The sequence below is a fragment of the Pyrgilauda ruficollis genome, unplaced genomic scaffold (assembly GCF_017590135.1).
Source record: "Pyrgilauda ruficollis isolate IOZ18807 unplaced genomic scaffold, ASM1759013v1 scaffold8, whole genome shotgun sequence".
NCBI lineage: Eukaryota > Metazoa > Chordata > Aves > Passeriformes > Passeridae > Pyrgilauda > Pyrgilauda ruficollis.
Window position 1 is genome coordinate 7643096 of NW_024529932.1, and position 26149 is coordinate 7669244.

Below are 26149 nucleotides of genomic sequence, written 5' to 3' on the forward strand. Positions count from 1 at the left end.
ATGATTCTATGTTGACAGGTAAAGCAAAGAAGAAAATAAAGCCACATTCTCACTTTATCAGAAGAATGAACCAGGTTAAAGCCTTTTGTATTTATGTCAATGATGCTACGTAAACCATAATAAATTTACAGGGGTAGGAGTTGATTCAGCCAAGGAACTCCTGCAATAACTGGCTTCTAGAGAACAACTTCTCCTGAAAAATCACTGGGAAAGACTATATATTGCCCTAACAGAGGGAAAAAAGTTTGGAAATAATAGCAACCTGCCATCAAAACTCTTCCTGCAAGAACTGCCACTTGGCCAATTGCCATGCACAGTACTGAGCAATCACTCAAAAACAGCTGTTTGTTCCATACAAATAGTTCTAAACTCTGCATGTACCAGAAAGCACAAAACACCGATGGTAGCTGGTGCACTTAAAGAAAGGAGCTGAAATATAAAAAGAGATTCACATTAAAAAGCAGGAACAATCAGAGAAGAAAAGCCATTACATTAAAAGCACTCCTTCAGGCAAGCGACTGTTCCTACATCATGGTTTACTGCAGGATCAGCTACCTGAAGGTCCTGGTGGCAACACCAGTAACTTTCAGTGATGCACACTGTAAATAACTTCAGAGACAAATCAACCAAAATATTCAGCAATCCAAGTTCATCCCTGTAAGTTGCACAGAGACATAACCTTTTTAAAAATGCCATGAACTAAGTTAGGCAACTCCCAGGCATTTTTGGCATGGCAGGCTATGATACACTGACTGAAAGACTACAGCTCATCTTCAAATAGAATTCGGAAGACTAAACATCTCTATATATAATCTTACGTACGTAAAAATTTTTCACAAGAAAAGAATTGGAAGTCTCCACTTTTGTTTTTTAATTACTCTGATCATAACAGCTGTTGGGACCTGAAGTCAGGCAAATTTCATATTGTGTCAATTTTAGGAGCAGCACCTGAATTAAACTTAAAAATTTTGTAGGGTGAGACACCAAAATAGCTTGCTAAATGAGTAGTCTTTTAAATTACATTTTTATTTTGCAAGAAAATAAATTATACAACTTAAAAAATAAAATTCAAAAATTAAGCAGTACATCAAAATAGTTCAGCTGGACTGCCATACAGAAACTACCACCATTCAAAATTGTACAGCATTATTATCTTGGTAGTGGCACACATTCAAAATTGTAAATACCATACGGAGATAGTTATTACAACTCAGGAACCCGAGTTTGCTCAACACTCCAGACTACATATAGTGTATATGACAGGAAAGCTTTCATGTATTGTTTATTTCACAAATATGACCTTAAAGAATTACAAAGATAGCATCCCAGTCATTTAGATGAAAATAGAAAACAGTTTGAGATAGCAAATCTTTCTGTAAAACTATCAAATCTTTTTGCCAATTGTATTTTTAAAATTTGCACTTTACAGGACAATGGCATCCCAATGCAGATAAATGCAAGATGTGAACATTCATAACATTTATAATAATTTTAAAAAGATGAAAATGAGAAAGTCAACATTGTCATTTGGAAATGTAACTGCATTACAGTCATAATGAAAAATAAATGAATAAAAGTAGAAGCTAGGGACACCAACTGTGGAAAGAGGAAAATGGAAGACTTCAGAATTGAAACTGAGATTATCATCAAGTTGTTGGGACAGAAAAAGATTTAACAGTATTTCTTAATTAAGAAATTATCAAGAGTGATTTCTCCCCCCGCCCCTTCATCAGATTTCTTTCCTTAGCTATTCACCGTGGCAGTGTGTGTGGCAACGTGTTTTTCAGATGCAGCACCTCCTTAAGCTAGGTCTTTGGACATATATATTCATAGCTAAAAACTGCAGCCTTAAAAGTGCGTTGTTGCCATATTGCAAGTGAAGAATAGTTTTCATTTAGATCTGAACTCTACCCTCCCCTAAAGAACAGCTTACCCCAGGTATCTCCCTGTGCCCCAGGTGATACTAGTTTTAAGTGCATATTGGTGAAGTGACCTGATGAAGGATGCTAAACGTGATTCTGCATCTTTAACAAATTTGCTGGTGTCTGTCTTAGATTTCATAAAAAAACCCGACATCAATTTCTGGTAGATATTTAAAGAAAAAAAATGACCATGTCATAGGCACATTACCAATTGTATTTCCATCCCAGGTTTTGAGAAATGTATAGGTAACAATCAGGTTGTATTGTATTTATCAGTTAAGGGAATATGTAGCTTTTAGCAAGCCTTTCTTTTCTGCATATATTCCAGCTTCCTAAACAGCTGTATCTGAGATGCAGTCTCTTAAATTTCTGTCTCAAATCTAAACCAATGGCTTCAACATTAGCATTATCCCCTTGGCAGCTCTTTCCTTGTGACCATTTCACACCTTTCTTCTCTGGTTAAGGGTTGGAATTTTTCATGTTGAAAAGTGTGCTCAGACTGTCATGTTCTCCCCAGTTATCCCAAGTAAGCATTTATTACTTTAAAGTTACAAAGACTGAAAGTCTTGCAGCACAAAGTGTTTTATTAGAATTTTGTTTTCTAATGTTCAAATAGTTTCACTGGTTAACTACACAGAGCACCACTTCCTTTGGATTCTGAATTGCAACACCACAGGGCCAGCATAAAAGATGCAATATTTTTAAACAGCATCTACTTTTGAGTATCAATAAAAGCATGTAACACAAGATGTAGGATTTCAATCAATTGTAATTGGCCAGGCCTTGATTTCTCCATCTCTTGGTCATGAAACCCTCACTACCAAAAATTTCTTACTCAAACAGATGTCCAAATACACACTGTTCTCAGGCAGTCACACTGGCATTTACATTAGTAACAGAGCACACAGCCTGCTTAAGGGGGCAAACAGCCATTCTCAGAGAGTTTGCTTTTAAGCCACTCCTACTGCATACTTTACTGCAACCATGTGAAAGTAAAACTCCTCCTCTTACTTACTGGAAGGCTTTCTTTTTTGACTAAAGTTAATTGTATGCTCTTCCCCATTTCATCATCAAAGAAGATGAGGCCTTTAGATGTTGTAGTTCAACTGGTCAATTAAAAAATAACTTCACACACTTGTAATTTATAGAAGAAATATTCAATACAGAACGGAATAAAGCGCAACTTACCTTTGTCCTAAGACAGGCACTCTGCTCCTATGACTCATGGTATCGCTCCAGTACATGCTGGGACATTTCAGAACAGCAGAGAGTAGGGCAGTGCCAAATGACTACTTCAGATGATTGAGAATGGAAGAGGTAACATTAAGAAGTTGAGATTCCTGATGTGTGTTTGGCACTCTCTCTACATACACTGAACAAGGTATTTTTCCTTAGCGTTTTATCATTTTCATTAGAAGAGTACTTCCTACCCTGCCAGTTACAAAATGAAAAGCAGAGGGTTTGTTTTTCATATAAAGATGTTGACTAGTTCAATTGGATTAACCTTGCATGTATATAAAAGTTACCACTGAGGAAACAGTACAGGGATCTTCAAGTGTTATTCTCTTTCTGCGGGAGTTGTGCATAAATTACTCTTTAATGCATCCTGATATATGTAGTCATACTGAAATATTTGGAATATAAATATTAAGTGTACAAGGAAATACACTTAATATTTCTGTTCCTATAGCAGACCCACCCATGAAAATTGCTTTTAGAGTGAAGTATCATTCAAAAAACTTTTACCTTGTCAAAAAGGATTGTAGCAAATCACCCGTCCAAATTAAGGTATCAACATATCCACTTGTTTACAGGAAACAATTTAAAAACAATGATCTCTTGCTTAGGGAAAAGTATCACTGATGACTTGGAATTACTTTTGTGTCACTTAATGTGTCAATTATTAAAATCCAGTCACTAGATTGAAGCACTGCTCTAGCAAACAGGTTTTAACTGTAACAAATATGTATCAGCTGTGACGCATGTGTTTGTGTCGCTCAAATGTTATTACATGAAAAGGATCAGAGATGGACAGTACATTACTCTGTTGATCCAAAACACAAAAGTGAAAGTGCTACTTCTAGTCCTAATTGCATTAAAAAAAAAACCAACCCAAAAACCAAAACCAAACAAAACAAAAAACAAACCCAAAACAAAACTAATAGCAGTTCCTCAGTGCATGAATATTTGAATATTTTTTCCTTGTGCAAGTACTGGTCATCTAAAAACCCAAACCTGTATTCTTCCTGGTGGGTGTAAATCAAATCTACTTTAAAAAGTTCACAATGGGCTCTTCATGAATGCAAGTTTCCCACAAAACAGCATGCTGTTAAAAGTGTGCAACATGAAGGGAATGCCATCATGCTAGCTGAATGAGATTGGCAAAATACAGTCCTCTGTAAGGTAAGGCAGGGATTTTAATATGTAACGAAAGTCAAAACAAGTCCTTCTGCAGCACAAACTGTTGCAGCTGTCTGTCCAAGCACCCTTCCATGTATGTTCTCAGCATCCTGCAGAGTCCTCCAATTATGCCATGTATATAAAGGTGTTGATATCTGACTCATCTCTTCTGATATATTTGTGCTCTATAAGCCATTCGATTTGCTCTTTTATCATTTTCTTTTGTGGCAAGAACATATTTTTCAATATTTCTACCAGTTCAGTCTGAAGCTGGGCATTAGTAATTTTCTTCCGCATCTTCATTATTTGGATGATAGCCTCCTAGTGGATGACAAGAAGGAAAAAAAAAAATTAAATGCCTGGGTGAAGTGACAAAATGAACACAGCATTAAGACGAGGCTCCTGGTAAGGCAAGACAGCAAGGAAATCTGTATTTTTCCTTAGAAATCAGAAATATACTGCATTTTTTTAGCCTATACAGAACTGCTTTTACAAAGAAACTGATAAAGGAAAAGAATGAAGCACTGGCAAGATGCAAAGAGGCATAAGACAATTCCAGTCAAAGGAGCAGTTAAATCCTGTATCTAGAGTGTGAATTACTCACTAAAACCAAATGTTCACTCACTCCCTGAGCAGAAGTTGCAGTTTCCTAGGTGACTTGTGATATACCTTGTTAACATCTCACTCATTTTGTAAGTACAACTAGGCATTAACCCTGCTGCTGCCAGAATGGTTACAATCATATGTTACATCAGGTGGTACAACTCACAATGTGCACGGCCTGCAATCCAACCTGACTGATAGAACAGACCTGAAACATGAAGGTAAAATTGTACTCCATACTCCATTGTATGTAATGGCCCCCGATGCCAGAAAAAATTCAGGCTTTTTTACAACTGTCAGCTCAAAAGATTTGGCATGAGTAGCTGACTATCAACCACAGAGCAGGAAGCTGCAGTTTGTACAGCTAAGATGCACTTTTCAACTTCTCTAAGGAGAAGTCATAGTACTGTTACTACAGCGTGATTCCACCTTCAAGATTATTCTCTTCATACAGACCGAAGAGATAGCAAGATCAACAATGCTGTTTATGCATCGTGGTGGCCAATGTCAGTCAACTTTACCAATCTGCTGCTGTCACCCACCCCACACCATATGCCTTCACCACTTGTATAATATCTGCTTTGTCCTCTTTGAAGATGATGACCTGGTACTTCAGAACAGGAGGCTGATAACTACAAGTGTTCCAACACACATGCAAAATCAGGTATTCACAAGGATCTAGAGTCATACAGCAGAAGTGGCTTCCAATGGGATTCAAAGGCACCCATTTCATACATCAACATCCAACAGTGGGCAGCATGCAATGACAATACAACAAATTACAGTAATGATAATGCAACAAAAGAAATAGCGGAATTCTTTATTCCTCTGGCAGGTTACTTGCCTGGGTTCGCAATATTCTTAGCTGGACTATTCCTTCATTCTCCTCTTCCCGCATTCTCTCTGTAGTAAGTTGCAATCGACCAATCAAATTTATCTTGCCCCTTTTCTGAACTTTAGCGTTTTTTCTGAAAAAAGTTGTATTGCACGAAAGTGAGCAAAAAAACCCCAAACCTTTCAATTATAGAATTCCTGTTAAACGTAAATTACAGCAGCAACAGGTACCATGACAGATCAGATACTTATAGGTTATTAGCATTAAGGCAGTGAGAGAGCTGTCTGACAGATCAAAACTCAAAGCCAATGTCTCCGCACAATGAAACCTAAATAATGCTAGCAAGCATTACAAGTAAATCCAGCAGCTGAAACAACAGAATTTCAGAAAAATATATTTCAATTTAATTATATAAATGTAGGGTTCTTTGGAGGAAGGATTTAAAACGAAGTTCAGGAAATATGGCTAGTTAATATTCCATCAAAGAACTGTCTGGGACAAAACCCAGCTACTGCAATAAAGAAAGCTGATGGCATTCTTCAGTGGTCACCCACAAACTTTCTCTACAGCCTGTTTCTTCTGTCATGTCCTCCCATCATTTCCCAAAGCTCAGAATCCTGATGACAGGAATAAGCATTATGGCCCTGGGCAACAAACTAAGCCCCAGGAAAGCAGATTCATCACTTATCTCTTTCTCCACAGATCCAGATGTCCAGCTGCTGCTGAGAATGAGCACAGAATCTGAGGTTCCTAGCAAGGAGCCAGTTCTCATCATAGACAATGAGAGCAGAGGCAAGCAGAAGCAAGTAAACCACACTGAACGTAGTATGTATCACTCAGACAGTCTCTCTTTGTGTTATCTTGTACTTGGAGGATTTCAAAGCACTAATAAGAGCACTGTAATTCTCACAGAAATAAAGACACTTCTCTCTGGTGAGAGCCACACCAAAAATCCTGGCTCTTGACAGCACACCACATTATTAAGCAGCTTCACTTCCTTTTTGTTAACTTATCACTCTGTTTCTGAACTTCTGTGTGTGTAATAATCAATACAGCACTACTGCTCTGATTACAGGCTGTCTTCCATGAAGTTTTATGGACTTACTGCTAACTGGAACACAGTAAAGCCTCCAATTTTACACCTCGTCCCTAAGTGTGTAAGAAACTGAATTTCACAAAAATTAGAATTATAAAAACATTTGTCTGAAGGGGCTGCTGGAGGTCATCTAGTCCAACCACCTACTCGAAGCATGACTATTGCCAAAATAAGTGAGTGCAGGGCAGCAAAGCACGTGTCTAGGTTAATTTTGAAAACTTTCAAGAAAAAAGGTTAAGTTAAAGTGAATTCCTTTAGTTATAAAGCAGTACATTGTTATTTTACTTTTCAAACATCATCTTACATTAAACTGAACTCCTGGTTCACCGAGAAGAGGGTTCCTTCTGTAAAGTCTTTGGGTGAATTGACTTGAGGTTCATATAATAAAACCTGACGTTTCAGCTTTGGAAATGCTACAAGAGACTACAGAGAAAAGGGGAGGGGGAAAAAGAATGAAAATAAAACACCAGACTTTCTAAATGGAAACAACTACTTTCTACAACCATAATTCACTGCAGTACTGACTGTAGTGAGGGAACCACATAGCCTTGTTTGGAACTAATAAAATCAGAGAGGGGACACGGTTTACCAAGTCTCCTTCTGAAATGGGTTAGCATAAGCAAAATCATACAAAGCAGCAAAATACACAAACTCATGGCTACAGAAGTGGTGTTAAGTCTGACTTACACGATTTCTCTCTTTATTCATGAGCTAAATAATTAGTAGTCTCCTAAAGCAAACAGTGAAGTTATTTTTAAGCCACATTTACTAGGTGTCATTAATTTCCTAGAGTTAGACCAGACCCACTTGACAATACACAATTGTAACACTCTGCTTTAGACAGCATATGGTCAAAAAATTCTTGCAGTTTCCAAAAGCTTGTGAAGTAGCACTGGGCAGAGAGAACGTATTAATGTAAAGGCTGTGTGTGCTCAGCAGCAGTGCAAGGAGCCAGCACTACAACTGATTAATTACCAAAAAAGGTGTGCACATTTCAGTTTCAAAGTGTTATCAGACAGCGCTTTAAAAATACTAATCCAGTACTTCAGAGTACAAAAATCAAGAAGCAATCTGTTTCAAGAGAAAGGGATATACCCATAAAGTCCTCCTAAGCTCTGCATCAGGGAGCTCAGTTGCCAGTTTAAGATTTTCAAAGCTGATTTTCTCTCTGGGTCTTTGGTTCCACGCAAATAGCACAGCCAGCTGAAATGTTGTAACCTCCAAGTCATACTGGCCAACCTCGTTCTTAAATGTTATCTGTGAAGAGGATGAAAATTTTACTTCAAAGCCTGTCTGAATCACAAACTTTCTTACTGTTATAAACAGAGAGTGCAGTCATTAAGACTGATACAATGAAAACTACACACTTACAATTCCATTGGACATGAGGTGGTGCCAGTGGAGTTTTCTACCACTGTGATTCTTTTTATAAAATTCTTCAACCTCTGGGATGAGATCTTCTAATTCCGTGGGCAGTGAGACAAACACTTTTTCAGAACTTCGGGACCAGGCACCAGCATTTAAAATTTTAATATTCACAGAGTCAGCTGTAAGATGACGTTGGATTATAAGAATCTCCAAGTGTAACAGATAGAGAAACCAAAATGTTTTGGGTTTTTTCCCAACTCTCAACACAATTATGAAGGACTGAATTTTCAGAAAGTTTCAGGGTGTCTACCTACTTAAACATTAAGGCACTCTGTGCACCACTGGCTTTCTGCCAGCAGCACTGACTGAAACCTGTTTTTTTCTCTTGCTGCTGCAGAGCTCCTTAAACACTGGTGCAGCTTTACAGCTGATGCTTATAAGCACTACTCAAGGGTCTTCAGCGTGGCAGGTCCAGTACCTGATGTTCCTCAGCCTCTCTCATCAGTGAAACCAACTCAGAATGTGATTTAAGCTCTCCATAGCATACATCCAGCTCCCCTGCTGGCAGATAAAGGAGGAGCACAGCATGGAGCGCTAGAAGAATGATGCGGGCATAAAAGGAGGTAGTTCAGGCATTCAGCTGGCTGATGCCAATTCAAGCCCCTGCTTGCAATTTGTCTACAAGAGAAGGAATCTGTATCTATGAGACTGCTCACAAGAAAAACTCAAAACAACTCAGAGTGATAACAGCTCTAGTATCAACTGCAGGAGAAAGCAGAGTCTACAGACAATTCCAATCTAGGGGCAACAATGCCATGGAGACTGTGTTCAACCTGCAGTTGATGTAATTTTTAACTTAAGATTTAACAGAGCTATTTTTCACTAAGAGAAATAAAAAGTAGCAAATAATTTGAAAACAATACCTGGTAAAGCAAGCTTATTATTTTTGTGCATTTCTTTGAAGGCCTGGTTCAAGTCTTCAGAGACTTTGATATCCTGGAACATTCTAGCCAGCTTGTTTACATAGTCTGCTGGCATTCCCACTTCCTACATAAACACACAGAACAGTAAATATGACATGGAAAACTATGAACAAAAAACTTTAATAAGCTCAAATAAATTAAGAGCACAAAGAAGTACACTGGTATCATCACTTTACACTAACAGTGAATCTGAAATGCAATATAAAGCATTTTTTGCATGGATCATAAGTAGTTATCCTTTTAGGGCATACGGTGATTCTTTTAAAGAAATTCAAATGCTGAAGAACATATGCATCCATTAAAGAATCCATGAGTTCTGAAATTTGAAGGAATGTTTCAGGCATGCAAATAATATTCTAATCTACATAAAAATTCAAAATTAGAATGGATCTCAAATTATTTACGTAATTAAACAAGTATAGTGCATTTTGCTTATATGGAATACATGAAACCTTTAAATAATTGTATGTGAAGTATTTTAAAATCTGTCACTGGCATTACTAGATAAGAGCCAAACAGTTTTACTTTCACGAACTTCCCCGATAGAAGGGAAGTATTACGATGCCCTGAGTGGCCTGCTATTAAAGATAAAACTCTCCTGAGCAAGAAAGATATTTAAGTTCAAGAGTGGAATATTAATTAATCATAAGCATGAGGCACAACCAAAGGAAGACGTGATGCTACTTACTCTGAGCCATTCCACCATATTCTCTTCAATCTCACTATCAGCTGATATATCTAATATCAGACGTCTTGTTAAGTGAGCTTTGTGATATCGCATGAAAACATCTTTATTCTGTACATATTTAAGTACCAAAAGCTGTCAAAAACAGAATTTAATATATTTATTTGCACTGTCAACCAGACGAGTCTGAATGCTGATCTAATGGCACTGTAGACTAGGACTAGAGAAAGGCTACTTGACATTGCCTTAAGAGCAACTGTGTTAATATTATCATAGGCATCAGCAATGAATGTTTCATAATATCACATCTTCAATTTCTTAATTTTTCAAACATCCAGAAATTACCTTAAATCAAAGAAGACATTGACACTGGTATATGAAAATCTCCTGTATTATTTCTAGACAAATATTAGTTATTGTAATATGTTACAGTCTCATATAGGTGTTAATTTAATATACCCATTTTGTGAATCAACACAGGAGACATGAAATACTGAATGATTTACAATATTTAAACACACACACACACTTGATAGCATAATAAACTCTTTTCTCTACTATTACACCCCGCATAACTGCTTTTGAAGATCAAGGCCTCAACCCACATAAGGAAATAAACCAAACAAATTCCTTCTTCGGAATAATTGTGAAATAAAAAGCAAGAACATACCACTTCTTTAAGCTTTGCTTCAATTTCTTCAGAGGTTAGTTTTTTGCTTAGTGGTGTTTTTCTTAGCAACATGTCACAGTAATTAGCAAGAAGCTCAGGGCATTTGGATTCAGGCTGTGTTTTCAATCCAACACTAGATAAAAGAAGAACAGTATTTCTTCAAACCATACAGAATCCTGCTATTCCGGAGTAGTCACATTGTTAACAAGACAGACTGCTCTCTCCTGATCTCCTTGGCAAGGATCCTGGCGGTGAATTTATATCCTCGTTAAACTAATGAAAAATTAGGGATAACACCCTTTCTTCTTGAAAGAATAAATACTGCCAAAGACTTTCAGAAAGCTTCTACAGCTTATTTTAACTAATTACAATTTTAGAACTGTAACAATGAAGTATACAGGTGACACTACAGTGTGAAACAACAAAATATTGCATGGAAAGAAGTATTCCAGTAAAGAATGCTACAGTTTCACTCATCTTCTCCACATGCTGTAATGAGGTCTCAAGAACAGCCTCCTGCACCACACTGCACAGACTGCAAAACTCAGCACATCTAACACATAGTAACAGGATAAAATTATTTAATCACAGCTATAAAAGATGGACTAACAGCCAGGAGATTAAATGCAGACTAAAGCTGAACAAGATGCTACAAGTAGACAGACTGTGCTTCTTCAAAATTCATCAAGCACAGGTCATGTTCCAAACCTGTGTCTAGACTGGTGAATAAAACCAAGTGGCATGCACCAATCCCTTTTCCTAGAGTCAGATGGCACCAACCTGACTGCTACTCAAGGGCCCATAGAAAGCTCAGGAATCCATTTTTCTTGCTCATTATTTCAGCCTCTCATCAATTAGTTTAGACAGAGCTAACACTCTTCAGGCAACTTGCCCTTTTTTTTTTAATTCATGAAGCATCTTGCAGGCTAATGTCTTCTGCCCGCCTAAAGATCATCTGAAGTACAAGCAGACCACAAGTCTTGGCTACTACAGAAGACTAAGCAAGATGAAGTTTCATTTTGCTCAAACCAGGCTGCATACCTAGACAACTTTGAAGTGCTTGGGAAGAAGAATGCTGAAGAGAAGACCATCACAATTACAGTGGTTTCTAAGAAACCACTAGGCCGGATTCCCTTTAGGAGTGAAACAGCTTGAATGAGGTATCAATTGGGATGGTCCCAGAGGAAAGGAAATTATTAGAAGATACCTGAGAAACTCCTCTGCCTTACCTACATCTATGAAAAGAATAGAAAGCAGGGATCCAATCTTTTGTGACAGCGTTCCTCCAATAAATACAAGGAGAAAGACTAATCCCTATTCTGGCTTGCCATTATCTGAAACCAAACTCAGAATACGAACCAAGACGCTGGGCAGATATTTATAACCATCTACCCCTAACTAGAAGCAATTGGTAAGGGAAGCTGGCAGCCCAGCTACAAAAGCTTTGTTTCCACAGTAAATAAGACAACAAACTATATATAAGCAATCCCAAGCACCTAAATAAACAGAAGTTCCTACTCAAGTGGCACATCACATGGTAAATGTTAACAATCAATTAACTGACTGCTACCTTCTCTTGGCTGAGTTAGCAGAGCGGGCACTGTAAGCATGGTCCTTCTTCTTGAGTCACGCAGGTCTCCCTAATCTACTGGAAGTTGTTTAAACTAACCTGGTTAATCCTGCACTGAAACAAAAATGCAACAACTGGACAGGTCACACTCACAACTGGCACAAGAGGAGGTGGAAAACAGCTTGTGGATGGTAACACCTTAATCAGCCACAGTTATTCCCATGAAGATTGCTGCCTCATTTTTCCCCAGGATCTTTGCTGAAGTTGTGGCAGAGTTATACAGCTGAGAGCTGAGGTTTTTGGAATTAATAATCCAGGAAACCATTATGAACTTCAGCTAACAAACTGACTCATGGTATAGAAGAACAGATCCCCAAATACTACAAATAAATTTAAGTTGAACCAGGCTGCTATTCACTGATCCGCTTCCACACGAAGAGAGTCTCACCAGAGGACAATAAGCAATCTGCAATTCCATAAGGCAAATAACACAAAGCCCTTTTAAACACAGCATTACTTTTTGAAGACACATTTTAAAAACCTTGATTCACATAAAGTTTACATGGCTTACCCCTTTTGCTTCAATGGCAATTCAAGTTTAAATATTGTAGCATCATTCACAACTGCTTTGTACGCCTGAAAAATAATCAGATTATTGTTCCTTCATTCTATTTCTCTCTGATATGAATTGCAAAGGTTTTATCTCTTTTTACACTACTGTAACATGGAATTAATTCAAATTTTTTTATTAGCCCAAAGCTTTCAGATTCTATTTTCAGTTTGAGAGTTTAAATTCTATGACTCAATTTCCCAATAAACTGATGTTTTCTTCTTTTCCACTAACATACTAGTTTTCTTTAAACAACAACTTAGCAAGGGATTACATGGAGCAGGTTGCACATCTGAAGTCATGACACAAATACAAAGTAAATTCCAAACACAAATTATTGCTGAATCGGACATTATGGTTCTCAATACAAAGGTCATCTTCTGATGTGCTCTACACCATTACAAAGCTGAATATATGCAACTTTACGCAGCACTATAACTGAAATTGAAAGCTCCTCACTTGGTAGTAAGTTTCATCAATATTTTAGTCTGCACATTTAACAGAGTAATAGCAGCTTCTAAATTTAAAAGTGAATGAGCACAAGGGTTTTGGAGACATCATATTACAAATTGCAACAAATCTTACAGTGAACAAAAGACCAGCAGAAACACATACCTTATCTCTGGCAGTAAGAAATCTTGGATCATCCTGAAAAGCTTCTTTAACCAACTTGCTAAACCGATTAAATAGTGTGAGCAATTGCTCTACATACTTCTCAGAATCCTAGAGGCAAAAATCAAATAAAAAACCAAGGTTCCACAGAATTCAGTGTGAGCATACACGCAATTCCCTTATCTGTAAAAACGCTGTACCCTAAAAAACCTGCATACTGTGAATTTATATTTTATCTTTAGTTTCTGGATCAAAAAGCTCTGCAGCACGTAGGCTTAAACACAGACTTTCAGGATAGTATTTCCAATATAGAAAAGAAAAAAATTTAAAAACCCTGTAACTTTCAAATACTATACAGTAATGTTTTATTTAAAAGGATGTCTTCAAGGATCAATAAAAGACAAATGCCACATCCTAACTGCTGCAGACACTTAGGCCTCCTAGACCCTGTAGAAAAAAGTTGATAAAAAGTACAGTGGGGAAAAACCCTTATAATTTCCACACTGAGCAACCACTCTTAGATTGAAAGCAAATTTCAAATTTCATCAAGAAGTTATAATTCTGGGAAAATTGATTAGGCTTTTTAAATTAAGATTCTAGCATAATTGTATTGTATAAACAACACATGCGCTTAATTTATAACTTTACCGCGAATTAGATTCACTTTTTAAAGCCACAACTGAAAACAAAGAATAAAAAGTTATCCTAAAGACATTTAAAACTTTCAGTGGACCAAAATTTGATCTCTAAACACAAAATCTTAAAAAATTATTCCCACTTCATGCATTGGTCCCAAAAATAGAGAATACTTAACTTCTGCAGAGTTGTTTTCCTGTTGTTATTTTACTAAAACCCAATACACTTACAGTAGTAATAGTTTCAGCAGCTGCTACCATGTCTGCAAGTCCAGCACTAACAATATGTTCTTCCAAATCCTTTAGCATAGGCTCTATGCCATTCGGAACTTTATCCATCAGTGAAAACATTAAATGCAACTCTGAAAGATACAAATACTGATGAAGCCACCAGTCAAAGACATCTGTAAAACCAAAATATACTGCATTCCTCCTAGGCATGTCTCAAATGGAACATTAAATACGTAAAGAATGGATAATCCAATTCATCTCTTAAAAAGAAACCTGTCTTGAGTACTGTTCTAATTCTGGTCCCACAAGAAGATTCTTTTGAAGGCAAAAAAAGGTGTATTTACTGCAATGTAATACTTGCTTATGCATATATCTTATATAGTATGCTAATACATATAGTATCACAAGCTTGAATAAGACCCCCCCTAAAACCAATGCAAATTTGGATTAAGTTCAGGTTCTAACAAATTGCCTTCAAATCCCTGGCAAGAACGTCTCTCAGTTGGAAGCCTACATGAGTTTATGCAGGAAACTGTATGGATTCAAGACATTTTGATATTTTAAATTAAAGCAAAACACACCTGTCTTTGTTTATGTTTCAACACCACTTACAATGCTTTGTTTTATAAAAGCTTGCAAAGTTCTGAAGTAACCAAAACTGACTAATGCAAACACTGAACTCTTCTTCCCAAAGAGTTTATTTAGTTTTTTTGAAAGTTACCAGTACAAAAACTTCAAAATGTGATGTGCTTTATTTATTTTTTGTGAAGATATTTCAATACTGCTTAAAAAAAAAAAAAAAAAAAAAAAAAAAAAAGTGGATATTGAAACATTAATAGTCATCTTGACAAAGCTGTCCACAAAGAACACTGGGATTAAGGTCACCAGATTGTTGTAAAGAGTCCACAGAGATTTGAACTCAGCTTGGCAAAGGACTTTGCTTCATAAAGTAGAACAAATGGACACATTTTTTTTTTTGTCAGAAGACAAAATTTATAGATTCACTTAGTTCCTCAATGTTATGTCTACTGTGCAAGTGGAAAAGTCAGAGATCCTGCCTTTTCTTTCTTCTCTGCATTACTTTTGTCAGCAACAAACATCAAGATCCCATCACCACTGAGGATGAAATATGCTACCATCATCTGTCCTGCAACAGCTGCTGCAGAAGCAAATAGAAAAGCACAGAGAAGAAAATAAATCCTTTTAGAACATAACAAAGCAAATCAGAGAATGGAAACTACAAACAACGTTGAATAAGAACTTGCAATGGTACTACAGACAACTCATAATGGGCTGAATTCCAGGAATGAGAAAAAAAATGTAGTTGGAGGCACTCTCAGTGCAATTTATATCTGCTGTAACAAATGGCAGCACTGTTTTACATATAAAAAGTCCAAAAAGCTCAACTTTTACTGGATCTTTTAATCTAGGCTTTTAAAAAGAGTAAGAGGGAGGAAAAGAGGGCAGAAAAAGAGAAAGAAAAATATATCTTAAAGGCCTCTACATCTGTTTCTGTACAGTAGTGATGCCATAAATACTCAAAAAAAATCAGTGGTTTTTCTTATGAATCAGTAGCAAAGGAAGACTCCAGGTGTATCCCTAAGACTGCAGAATCCAAAAACCCATAAATTCTTCAAAGACAGATTTCAAAGTAACAAAACCAAAAGGAGTATTTCACTGGAACTTCTCTCAGAATACATTATGACACTGAAGAGTAAAGAAATCAATTATGTAGTTGTTGGGGCACTTAAAGTCTGCTTTCATTCTGTATTCATGAAAGCCCAGCATACTTTTTATTTCTTTTGCACTTCAGGAATAAAATTTAGGCCTCCCTTCCCCAGTACTGTAAGCAAACAAAACCACAGAAAATCAGTTCTGAAGTGTTTGCAAGGTAAGACATTTTTGATACATTTTAGTTGAAAAATATTATTCCTTCCTGTCTTTGCACAGCATGTAAGTATTACTTAATAAGAGTATGTGCCCAGCTCATAGCCAAAAATCCCCACCAAAACAGCCCTTTTTTGTCAGTGCTGTTTAATAAAGAAAACATCCCTGAATTTTTTGGGGCAGACAATATCAGCAAGTCAGATGAGTAAGCAAAGCACAGCAGAGGACACTATCAGATGTATACATTACTATGCATAGCTCCAGTCTTTAATTATGTTTCAGTCATCTGCACCTGCACCCTTCATTGAAGCATTTCGAACAGTTCTTACAGACCGAGCGGAAGCGCCCTGCAACCAAGCACTACCACAGGACAGACACAGCCACAAGAGAGGGCTGTGGGAATAGTTCAACAGGTTTCTAAAGAAAGGCCCTTTGGCAGATGAACCCCCCTGAAGCTCTGTATTTACATAAGCCTCCTGCATTCACCCAAAGGCTGTAACATATACTCATAAGAAGTTTCACTGCTTTCTACATTTAGCTCTGGGCTATTGCCAGAAATCAGGCTGCTAGATGAACAGATCAGTATGACATAGTTTTGAGGACAAATATTTTCTTAAATGCTGGCTTTGGAAGTGAGTATTTTCTATAATATTCTAAGTCATAAAACGGTTTTCTCATTTCAATAGAAATGAAAACCTCTGAAGACATTAGTAAATATTCCCCGGCCGCAGGATATCAAGACCTCAAAGAAAAATTAACCTGTGATTTCAGTTTAGTTTCTTTTTAAATTTTTCCTACCTGAATTATAACATTTTAATGGCATATTTAGTTTGTTTTATCATACTATTCAACTTCTGGCAGCAGAGTTAAAAAAATCTTCTGAAAACTTTTAAAAGGCATGCAGAGCTAACTTTCAATACTCACACTGATATATTGGCTATAAAATCCCATGAACAGCTTGCAAAGATTTGGTTCATTTGACCTACAGGTCCTGCATCAATAATCAGAATAAGAAAAATTTCTCCCTGCCTTTCAGAAAAAAAAAATCTTTTATAAAGAGATGTTTCACCATTTTTTCCAAGTGTAAAGACACAGTGGGGTGAAACGAAGAGGAAATGTTTGTATCTGGAGTACTCAAAGAGAAAGTAAAGACATACGGAGCATTTACCAGAGTTGGTTAATGTAATGCAAGTAAACGTAGGAAAAAATAAAGAAAATAGAGCACAAAATATTTTCTTTCAAGCAAGATTAGAACTATCCACTCATTCAAATTAAAGTACTGTGTATATAAATTTCAAAAATGAAAAAATATGAATCAATGATGGTAATTTTTTGTGGGATTGTTCATGTGCAATAATATTTTTATATGAAACACTGCCACCATCTATTAAAAACAGTAATTTGATATATCTACACACAAATCTATTTTTATGCAGTTCATGCAGGGTTCACCCTGCACTGCTCTTGAAGCTCCACTTACTTTCTGTTTCATTTCGTTTGATCATGCCTTGGCATTCAGCTAAAATAGTCTCTTTAAAAGAAGTCACCAGGGCATTGACGCAGCACTCCATGAGCTGAAATATATTAAACACAGGATTAGCTCAAGCAGCTACCTGAACCGAAATCTGACGTGTCTCAAGTTTGCCATGACACAAAATCTAACCTGTTCTCAACAATTAGCTCTACAAAATAATTAATTCATTCACTGATTTATAAAAGTATGTGCACTTTGAATAGAATCTATGCAGGAACCGTATTTCTTCAAAATGTTTAGGTTAGTAGCAAAGTCTCCTCCAAACCATTAATGAGCTTAGTACTTCTGTTGACTCTTTTCTCTCAAGGGAGCCACCACTTTTGGAACAGTAACTACCCTACTTCATTTCCAAGTATACATCCAAGAGCTAAGAATAGTTCTCATTCCAGCATACCCTATTTGGACCAGGTTGGATGGCTTGAACAAGGCATTAGATCTAGAACAGAAACTGCCTGTACACGTCAGGACCATCTCTCCTTTGTCAGCCTCTTTATACGGGCTACAATTTATACCTGTGCAAAATGAATGACTCACAGCTTAACAAAAGGCGTAAAGCACATTTTGATCCACTTCAAAAAAATGATCAGATTTAAAAGGTATTTATTTAAAATAACCAGTTTCCTGAACTAATTTCAACACAGACAATTATGACATATTCATTGCATTCTTCCTCTGGAATCTGAACTGTGTAAAAAAATTGCTGAAGAGGGAAGAAGGAGAAGGAAAAAAAGAAAACCCATCTTTTATATTAAATGGCCACATTTCAGCCTAAGAGGAAATATATTACAGCTTTAATGAAATTTCTATTGCTCCTTTTGATTGCAATGAACAATAACTCTTTCAGGTGTTTTAAATGAGCACTGAGAAATCGTCTGCCAAACAGATTTGACAGCTCATTTTCAAACATGATTCTCATCCACTGTTAACCATGGGGAAAAAATCTACCATACTTAAGTCAAAATGAAAGAACAAAGACCAATCTGAATAAAAACCTGCCTTTCAGTTTTACCTTTTGATCTGTATGTACTATTTAAACATTTGCAGAAATTGTAGATTAGCAGACTGGAAAATAATACATGTTTTTGCAACAAATAATTTATGATTAGCAAACACAAAATAAACAGTTCCAAGTTAGTGCTATCAAATAATACTGTAACACAAAACTAAAAACTATAATGTAAGTCTAAATAACTAGGAAATACACAATTTTTCTACACATTATACTCACTGCTTCTACAGAGTTACATTCACGTCTTGTTTCTAAATATCGTAGTGCTCTTTTCTCTTCTTCTTTTAGTTTAGCATCTGCCTGTGCAAAAGTAGAACAGCAATCATTTTAAGTACTAACACATTCAGTACAAAGTTGCAACAGAATTTTTACTTACATATTTCATATAATTCTGTACACCGTTTTGTTGTAAATAAGAAGGAGCCTGTGTTCTATAAAATCTCTCTGTTGAATCCAAATAGGCCTTTTCAAAGTTATCCCGATATATCTGAAGTTTATCTTCAGGATTAGAACAAAGGTTAACTGCAAAGAGAAAGTCCAAACTTACTCTCAAACTTGGAAATTTATGTGGCTAATAATAAGCAAATTTCAATGAGAGAGTGAGACTTGTATTAAAAGGTTGCACTGAACAATTTGAAATGGCCTCTGATCACAAAGGTAACCAAATTTGGCCCAATCTTTGCTCCCAGAAACATTCAGATCAACTATAGCAAACTGGAAAAAAAAGTTTCATACTTAGCTCCAGCACTTCAGATACTCAAAGCTGGTAACCACAAATACATATACAACTACAAAATTGTAAGGAAGGAATAAAAAAGCTCAGAATAGTGCCTAATAAAGCGAAAAGTTCTCCACCTGACTGAGCAAAAAGCTTCTCTTAGACGCTGTTCCTGAAATCACAATGTCTCCATTGTAGACTTTTCCCTGTTTTACAAGAATGGAGACAGTAAGCTTATTGCAGTGCTTTGCACTATTTGAGATACTTTCACTTTCCTCTCAACTGTTACAGAGAAATGAATAGTCATTAAATGGAATATGCTTTAAAAAAAGTTAGAACTTGACTTATACAAAAAGCTGTCTTAAAGAATATTAGCTACAAAAGTTCAGTTCAACAGGCTGGAAAGCTCTCAAAAGCATCAGGCAATGGTGAAATACCACAGACGCTTCAGATACACAGATCTGTTCTGCAACAAAGAAAGACTGAAACTCTTAAATGTAGCCTGTTTAGCATTTCTTCTTCAAACTGTCTAAAGAATCAGAAACAGTATGCAAAGGAGTACAGACTAAGTTATATGTGCAACTCTGAAAGGTCAAAAAGTATTCCTCTCTTTGAAAACATTGATCTTGCAGTAACTGATACATAGGTAAATCACTTAGAAGCTAAAGATTATAAACAAAACTTAATTGGTACCATGTATCAACAAGCACAACAAAAAAATCAATACAAAATGCTGAGATAATTCCAACCCTACCATCACAACTGCCAACTTTGTATGAAGAAAATTCATTTAATAAAGTGAGGAGGCAACAGATCAGTGTGTGCAAGACGTACCATATGATTCTCGAACTCCAATAACGAGCTGAGAGTCGAAAGCTTCTCCTAGTCTTTCAGCATGAACTAGCTTCATTGCACTGTCCTGAAGTCTGTTTTTTATATTGGAAAATATGGATTCATTCCATGTATCTAGCATGAGCTGCATATCAGGAAGAAAAAAAAAAACCCTGTCAGAAAGGTACATGCAGACCTAAGTTTGTGCAAAAAAGTACAAGACATCAGAAACAGAAATAGAGCAATTTTTAATGTAATTTTCAGGTCCTACACAGCAGTTTAGCTATGTCACAACTTGATCTTCCTCTGAACTTGTTGTAAGTCATATTCAGCTCACATTCTAAATTTACTTTATGTAACTGGACAGCTAAGGGAAACAGTCTTGAATTCATATATTCATTCCATAATTCTCTATTACTTCTACAGTTCTTCATAATCAGTCAAGTAACCTTTCTAGAAATACAATGTGTCAGGAGTTGCTATATCAAGGGTACTTTTGAGGCAAAAACCCAAATATAATTCACCATTTGGTAGGCACGGTCTTAGACAAAACTAAAAACTCAACTAACACCAAAGTTACATGAAGAAAAAGACTGATGGTTTTATATTGAATTTATCCAGAAAGAAAGTTCAGTATGCACATAATGCATCTGTAGTTTATAAAAAACTCCACATCTCATCTAAGCACTGCAAAGTTATAAGATTAGTTATGGAGGCTCTTATCAAAATCCTCATCACACCCATTGTGTGATTTGTTATTTTTGGTGATTGCTACTAATGCTGCTGCATCACATTGGATTGGTGCAACAAAGCTCTCTGGCAGTACAGCTCACTCACTTTTCGAACAATGCTGTCTTCCACGTTGGACTTCTTGTTGCTGCCCTGCTTGCCCATCAGAGTGATCTCTAGCTGACAGAAGGGCTTGGGCAAAATGTCGCACTGGGTGAAGAACTTGCGCCACTCCACGATGTAAGCTTTGAGTAGAGCTGTATCATCCTGGTGACTCAGCACTCTCTGCAGGTGGGGCGAGCAGAGGAGGGAATTTATGAATCAATTTATGAACAAAATATGAGCTCTGCTTATGCTGAAAATAACTCCCCATATAAAACTCAAATATACAGATCTATCAGACTAAAGAAGTCTACACATTGAAGTGCCATTTGGTTTCTTGAAGCAGTTATCAACCCATGTCATATGGGTCATTTCTAAAGGGCAAAGAAAGACAGCAGTGAAAAAGTATTAAGTAAGTTCAAATTTTCTAAATCAACCTCTTTTTCTCTTTTTAAGTCATGTGCAAGTAAAAAATTAAAATCTTTGGTCTAAAGGCGTGTGCTAGTATAACCATATTAACAAAAAATAAATCAACATAAACCTGTAAGGATTGTGTTATATTCTATACACTGACACATTTTGATTCAATGGCATCTACTAACCTTTCACTAGACACAGACAGATAGTTAACATCTATATTTTATTAAAACCTGAAAACTTAGCTACATTGTACACTGGATATCATAATGCCAAAAAAACCCCCCTGTCTATCAAATAACAGCCAACACAAACCACATCAGAAGACCTCAGCTTAGCATAGCATTTATGCATGTAAGCAGGTAAGCTATGGAATTTAAAAAACAACATTCATATGCCTGGTTATAAAAAGACCTCTATAAAAACTGTTTTCCTTAAAGGAAAGCCTTAGCAGTGTAAATCACTTCACCAGAAGTGTACAGAATCTTTCTAAACCATTGTCACAGGATGCTTTAGAATTTTTTTTTCATTTCACAACAACTCCCTCTTTTAAATGCCTCATAGCAAAAGATGTTTTCTGTAGTATGTGTTACAAACACAAGAACTTCCTTTGAGTCTATTGACAGCACCACTCGTTTGGAGGGAAGCCCATAAAACTGGACAGCTGAGCTTGCTGAGTTGATAGCACAGATATTTGTAGTACACTGTACATATGGCTTCTTTTAAAGCCATCCATGAACATGTCAAAATAGCACTGAAGCTATATAAACATTTTTTTTTTTCAGACAGTAACTTCTTATGGAAAATTCTGCCTTTAGAAGTTTTCAAATGGAAGAAAATTCCATAAGTAGCGTTGGATAAACAAAAATAATGCTGTGTTTTGCTTTTTTTAAAATACACCATGAAAATCACTGCCCATCCCAGCGACAAGCACTGTGAGAAAACAATGAGCCAGGCAAATGCTCAAGGCTCTGTTTCCAAGAGAAATTTGCAGGGTAATTACAATCTCCAGAACATCACAAAATTTCAAGCAAGAAAGCAATGCATTTAGATCCAACAAAAAAAAGTCAGAATTATTTGGTTATTTTTTTAACAATGAATAAAAGTTATGAAGCATTAATAACTTACTGCTTGTGCCTGTTTAATAAAATCAAGGATGTCTTCCTTCAGAGCTTGATGGATTTTTGCTGGACCTTTATCATCCCACAAGCACACTGCATGTACATCTCTAGAAAACAATTTATCCACCTTTTAGTAACAGCTACTCAACATTTAATACTGTAATGTATGAGGCTTTAACAGTCATAATTTCAGCATGTCTAAGAAATTGGCACACTTTTTATCTGCCCTTGTTGAACAACACAAAGCTAGATCCGTGACACATGGGAGAAAGCATGTTTGGGGAAGAGACTGAAGCTTTCAGAAAAGTCCTGCAAGCAAGTAACTGCAACTTATCTAGGAGAAAGCTATGGTCAAGATGTGTAAGGCAATTCTGTTTTCAGTACCTATTCAATAATCCTTATTAAATTAAGGACAAATTTTAAAGCTTTTCTCTGACAAAGACAGACATCACTTGCCAGTAACAGCATTACTACTCAGCCCATGCTACTCTAAAATGCTATCATTAACATGCAGCCTTCCCCAACAGTTTCACAATCCAAGCACTACAACATCCTACAAAGGCAACAGACCGTCCTCATGAGAAATTTGAACCCTGAGGAATCAGGTAATTTAAAAGACGATTCAATTAATTTATTAAGATCACTCAAAACATTTCATGGCAGTGGTAGCATTTTCAAGTGAAAGGCTACTGGAGAAAATTACTAAACAGCACTGCAAAGCAAAATTCTGAGTTTTAATCGGCATTTAAATGAAATTTTTCCTATCTTACAGCCCAGCAAGTGTATCTTAACTCCTATTCTTCCATACTGAAGACTAAATAAAGCAAGTTACACTCCTAACCACATATCACATATAACATGAGATAGCAAGCCTTTTTTTGACTCATTACCATCCTCTGGTTCTTCTTCTACCTTTCAGTAACAAGGCCACATCTCTGCAGAAAAGCACCCCTGTAGTCTAAAGCTATTCCTTTGTTCCTATTAAATCAATACACTTATTTCAATACAAAAGCAGCTTTTTTAGTTTAAGTGAAAAGACAAAACTCACAAGTTGCTTCGACATAGATTAAAGGTGCTGGTCCAAGGTTTACAGAGACCTAACCCAACTGGTGAGACTTGCACAACATTCACAGGCAGAAAAGGTGCTACTGTATTTAGAATGTCACTGTTTCCTGACAGCAGTGAAAAAAAAAGCAGTACTGGATAATTATACTCACAGGGTATGAAGAAGACACCTACAGATTTTGCATTTTTATTAAGAAGCTTAACAAAGAACACTGTCCAAAAATATAAATCTAGGGAAGTGGGATCCTTTCAATAGCTTTAATTTAGCCATGAAGTTATTTAAGTTCTATTCAATAACTCAGCTACAAGAAAAAAACAATAAATATACAGTTTCCATTCCAATTATTGAACTAGTTATTAAAAATTAAAGTAATGATTCAGAACTGAATTTTTACCTTAACTATACCATGTCTGGCAACTACTACAGCAGAGACATCTTAAGATACTAAAACCCACCACGTCAGATTACCTTTCTTGGCTAGCAGAAAAGTGTGACAGGTGCATTAAACTGAATTGTAGAAAGAGTCACTACATTGTCCCCATCAAAAAGAGCAATAAAGACAGAGTGCAACAAGACTGCATTTGAAAAAAACTACTATTGTAGTAGTTTAAAAAGATTTCAAAAAGCAAAAGAATACTCTGCAGATTTGAATTATGACTACATTAGAGGGCAAATAACTCCACTGAGACAAAGATTATTTTAGATACACTTTTGATGTTTCTTTTGTAACTCACTTCCATATCATATTTTCAAAAATCACACAAAAAATAATCACCTAAGCTTCTGGAAAAGCAGCTTCTTGCTTTTTGGAAGGTAGAAAATGGCAAGGTTTATAGAAAGCGCATTAATACCAACATTGTCTGAAAACTCTTACATTTTATTCTTAGGGTAAAAAAGTATTCAAATTAAATCTCCTAATTCAAGTTAAACTGCACCACCCTGTTACTTCAGTTATTTTAGAAGAAAGCCATTCAAATAAGAATAATGTAACATTCAGCAAACTGCCTTTAAATGAATTTACTGACACAGCAGTAAACATTTTCTCTCTAATTCTAACAAGAAGTTTGTGGGCAGGTACAAAACTTGTTTACTATGGTCAGCTGAAAGTCAAAAGTTCTGCTGTTCTTTCTCCACTCTATTTGCAAAGACCTGAATCTCAACAAAGTTCAACTTTTGCACACTTAAGAGTGATGTCGGCACACTTACCCCTTAATAAAACATAAACTAGTATTTTTGTTCTGTGCTTCCAGACAATCTGTGTCGCGTAACTTCTGTCTGTATCAGGAGTAGTTCAGTAACTGTATTCCTATCATGCAGAAGGATATAAGACACAAAACAATTACTTACGAAAACAGATCGAACCATTGCTGTTTTGTGACAGACTCCTGACGAAGAAGTTTCAGAACAATCGGGCGCATGAAATCCCATTTGTCTTCAAACTGAAGTGAACCTTTATTCTGAAAGAAACAACAAAAAAGTAGTGTTAATAAACCACTATCTTTAAGTTGTCCTTAAGGATTGCAGTTTATACAGTTAACATAAAAATATTTTCTCAGGTGTTCCTCATACACCAGCATTTAAGCTACGCTACCACAGCTGAACAACACTTTTCACAATAAGTATTATTTTAAAAAGTGACGGAGCTATTATTTGGTTCAAAGAAACTGCCAATTTCTTCATTTAATCACTGCATTAGCTACAACGCAAAGTTCTAGCAAGCATTCTTCAGCTGTTAGTGGAGTTATACACAGACAACACGGATGGTATCTGGAGCAGCTTCACTGTTCCAAACAAGATATCTGCAATGGAAGTCAGGAGGCAGTTGCAAACCTGTTTTCAATAAATTATCCTGATCAAAATGGCAGCCAGGAGTCAGGAATGGTATTGTGGATGCTACCACGTACCCTTCTTCTCTCACTGTGCATTTGGCATCAGCAGCAAAGAGGGAGGAAGGAAGCAGAGTAACGTAGGAGCTGCTGTATCGCAGACTCCCTTCCTGTGGGTTAACTGGCCACAAGACCAAGACTACCGCTGGTACAGATAAAAATTATTTACACCATGATGAAAAATCTAATCCAAGGTGGACTTTCCAAACTTACGATACAAATTAAGAGGAAAGGTAAAGAAATGAAGGGCTCACATATAATTCTGATTATTAAAAATCTCACCACAGTATCCAGGCTAACTTCCATTACTTAAAAAACCCAAACAACACAACAACTTTGGGAGAAAAACAGCAGTTCTGTCACATATGCTATGATTCTATTTGCTTAAAGCTCCACATTCTGAAAAGAAAAACCTGCAATTAAAAGAATACACTGATTGAGAGTTCTGTGGCAGAAAGACTACTGCTTCAGTTATCTGCAGGGCTACGTTCCAGTGCACTGTTTACTTCTGAACAGATCATTGTCTTGGCTAGAAATACTACATTTGACACAATTCACTTTAAATAGAGCAACTAATACAGTCTAACTGCTTTAAATTCTGTTAAGTGCACTGTTCTTCAACTAACGTC

At 36.4% G+C, this 26149-nt stretch overlaps 1 protein-coding gene across 1 annotated transcript in view; it reads right to left on the reverse strand.

The window, feature by feature from the left end:
* Nucleotides 1–1005: 1005 nt before the first annotated feature.
* CUL5 (cullin 5) overlaps nucleotides 1006–26149 on the reverse strand; it is a 31126-nt gene continuing 5982 nt past the window's right edge. Inside the window, exons 2-19 of the mRNA XM_041487174.1 lie at nucleotides 24982–25091; nucleotides 22576–22675; nucleotides 21037–21213; nucleotides 20203–20344; nucleotides 19027–19172; nucleotides 18870–18950; nucleotides 17588–17681; nucleotides 14221–14351; nucleotides 13358–13465; nucleotides 12704–12768; nucleotides 10563–10695; nucleotides 9896–10027; nucleotides 9148–9271; nucleotides 8228–8403; nucleotides 7952–8113; nucleotides 7161–7279; nucleotides 5770–5893; nucleotides 1006–4643 (exon numbers count right to left, since the gene is read on the reverse strand). Coding sequence (XP_041343108.1) covers nucleotides 4449–4643; nucleotides 5770–5893; nucleotides 7161–7279; nucleotides 7952–8113; nucleotides 8228–8403; nucleotides 9148–9271; nucleotides 9896–10027; nucleotides 10563–10695; nucleotides 12704–12768; nucleotides 13358–13465; nucleotides 14221–14351; nucleotides 17588–17681; nucleotides 18870–18950; nucleotides 19027–19172; nucleotides 20203–20344; nucleotides 21037–21213; nucleotides 22576–22675; nucleotides 24982–25091 — 2319 coding nt within the window. The 3' untranslated portion in view covers nucleotides 1006–4448. The remainder of the gene's footprint in view (nucleotides 4644–5769; nucleotides 5894–7160; nucleotides 7280–7951; nucleotides 8114–8227; nucleotides 8404–9147; nucleotides 9272–9895; nucleotides 10028–10562; nucleotides 10696–12703; nucleotides 12769–13357; nucleotides 13466–14220; nucleotides 14352–17587; nucleotides 17682–18869; nucleotides 18951–19026; nucleotides 19173–20202; nucleotides 20345–21036; nucleotides 21214–22575; nucleotides 22676–24981; nucleotides 25092–26149) is intronic.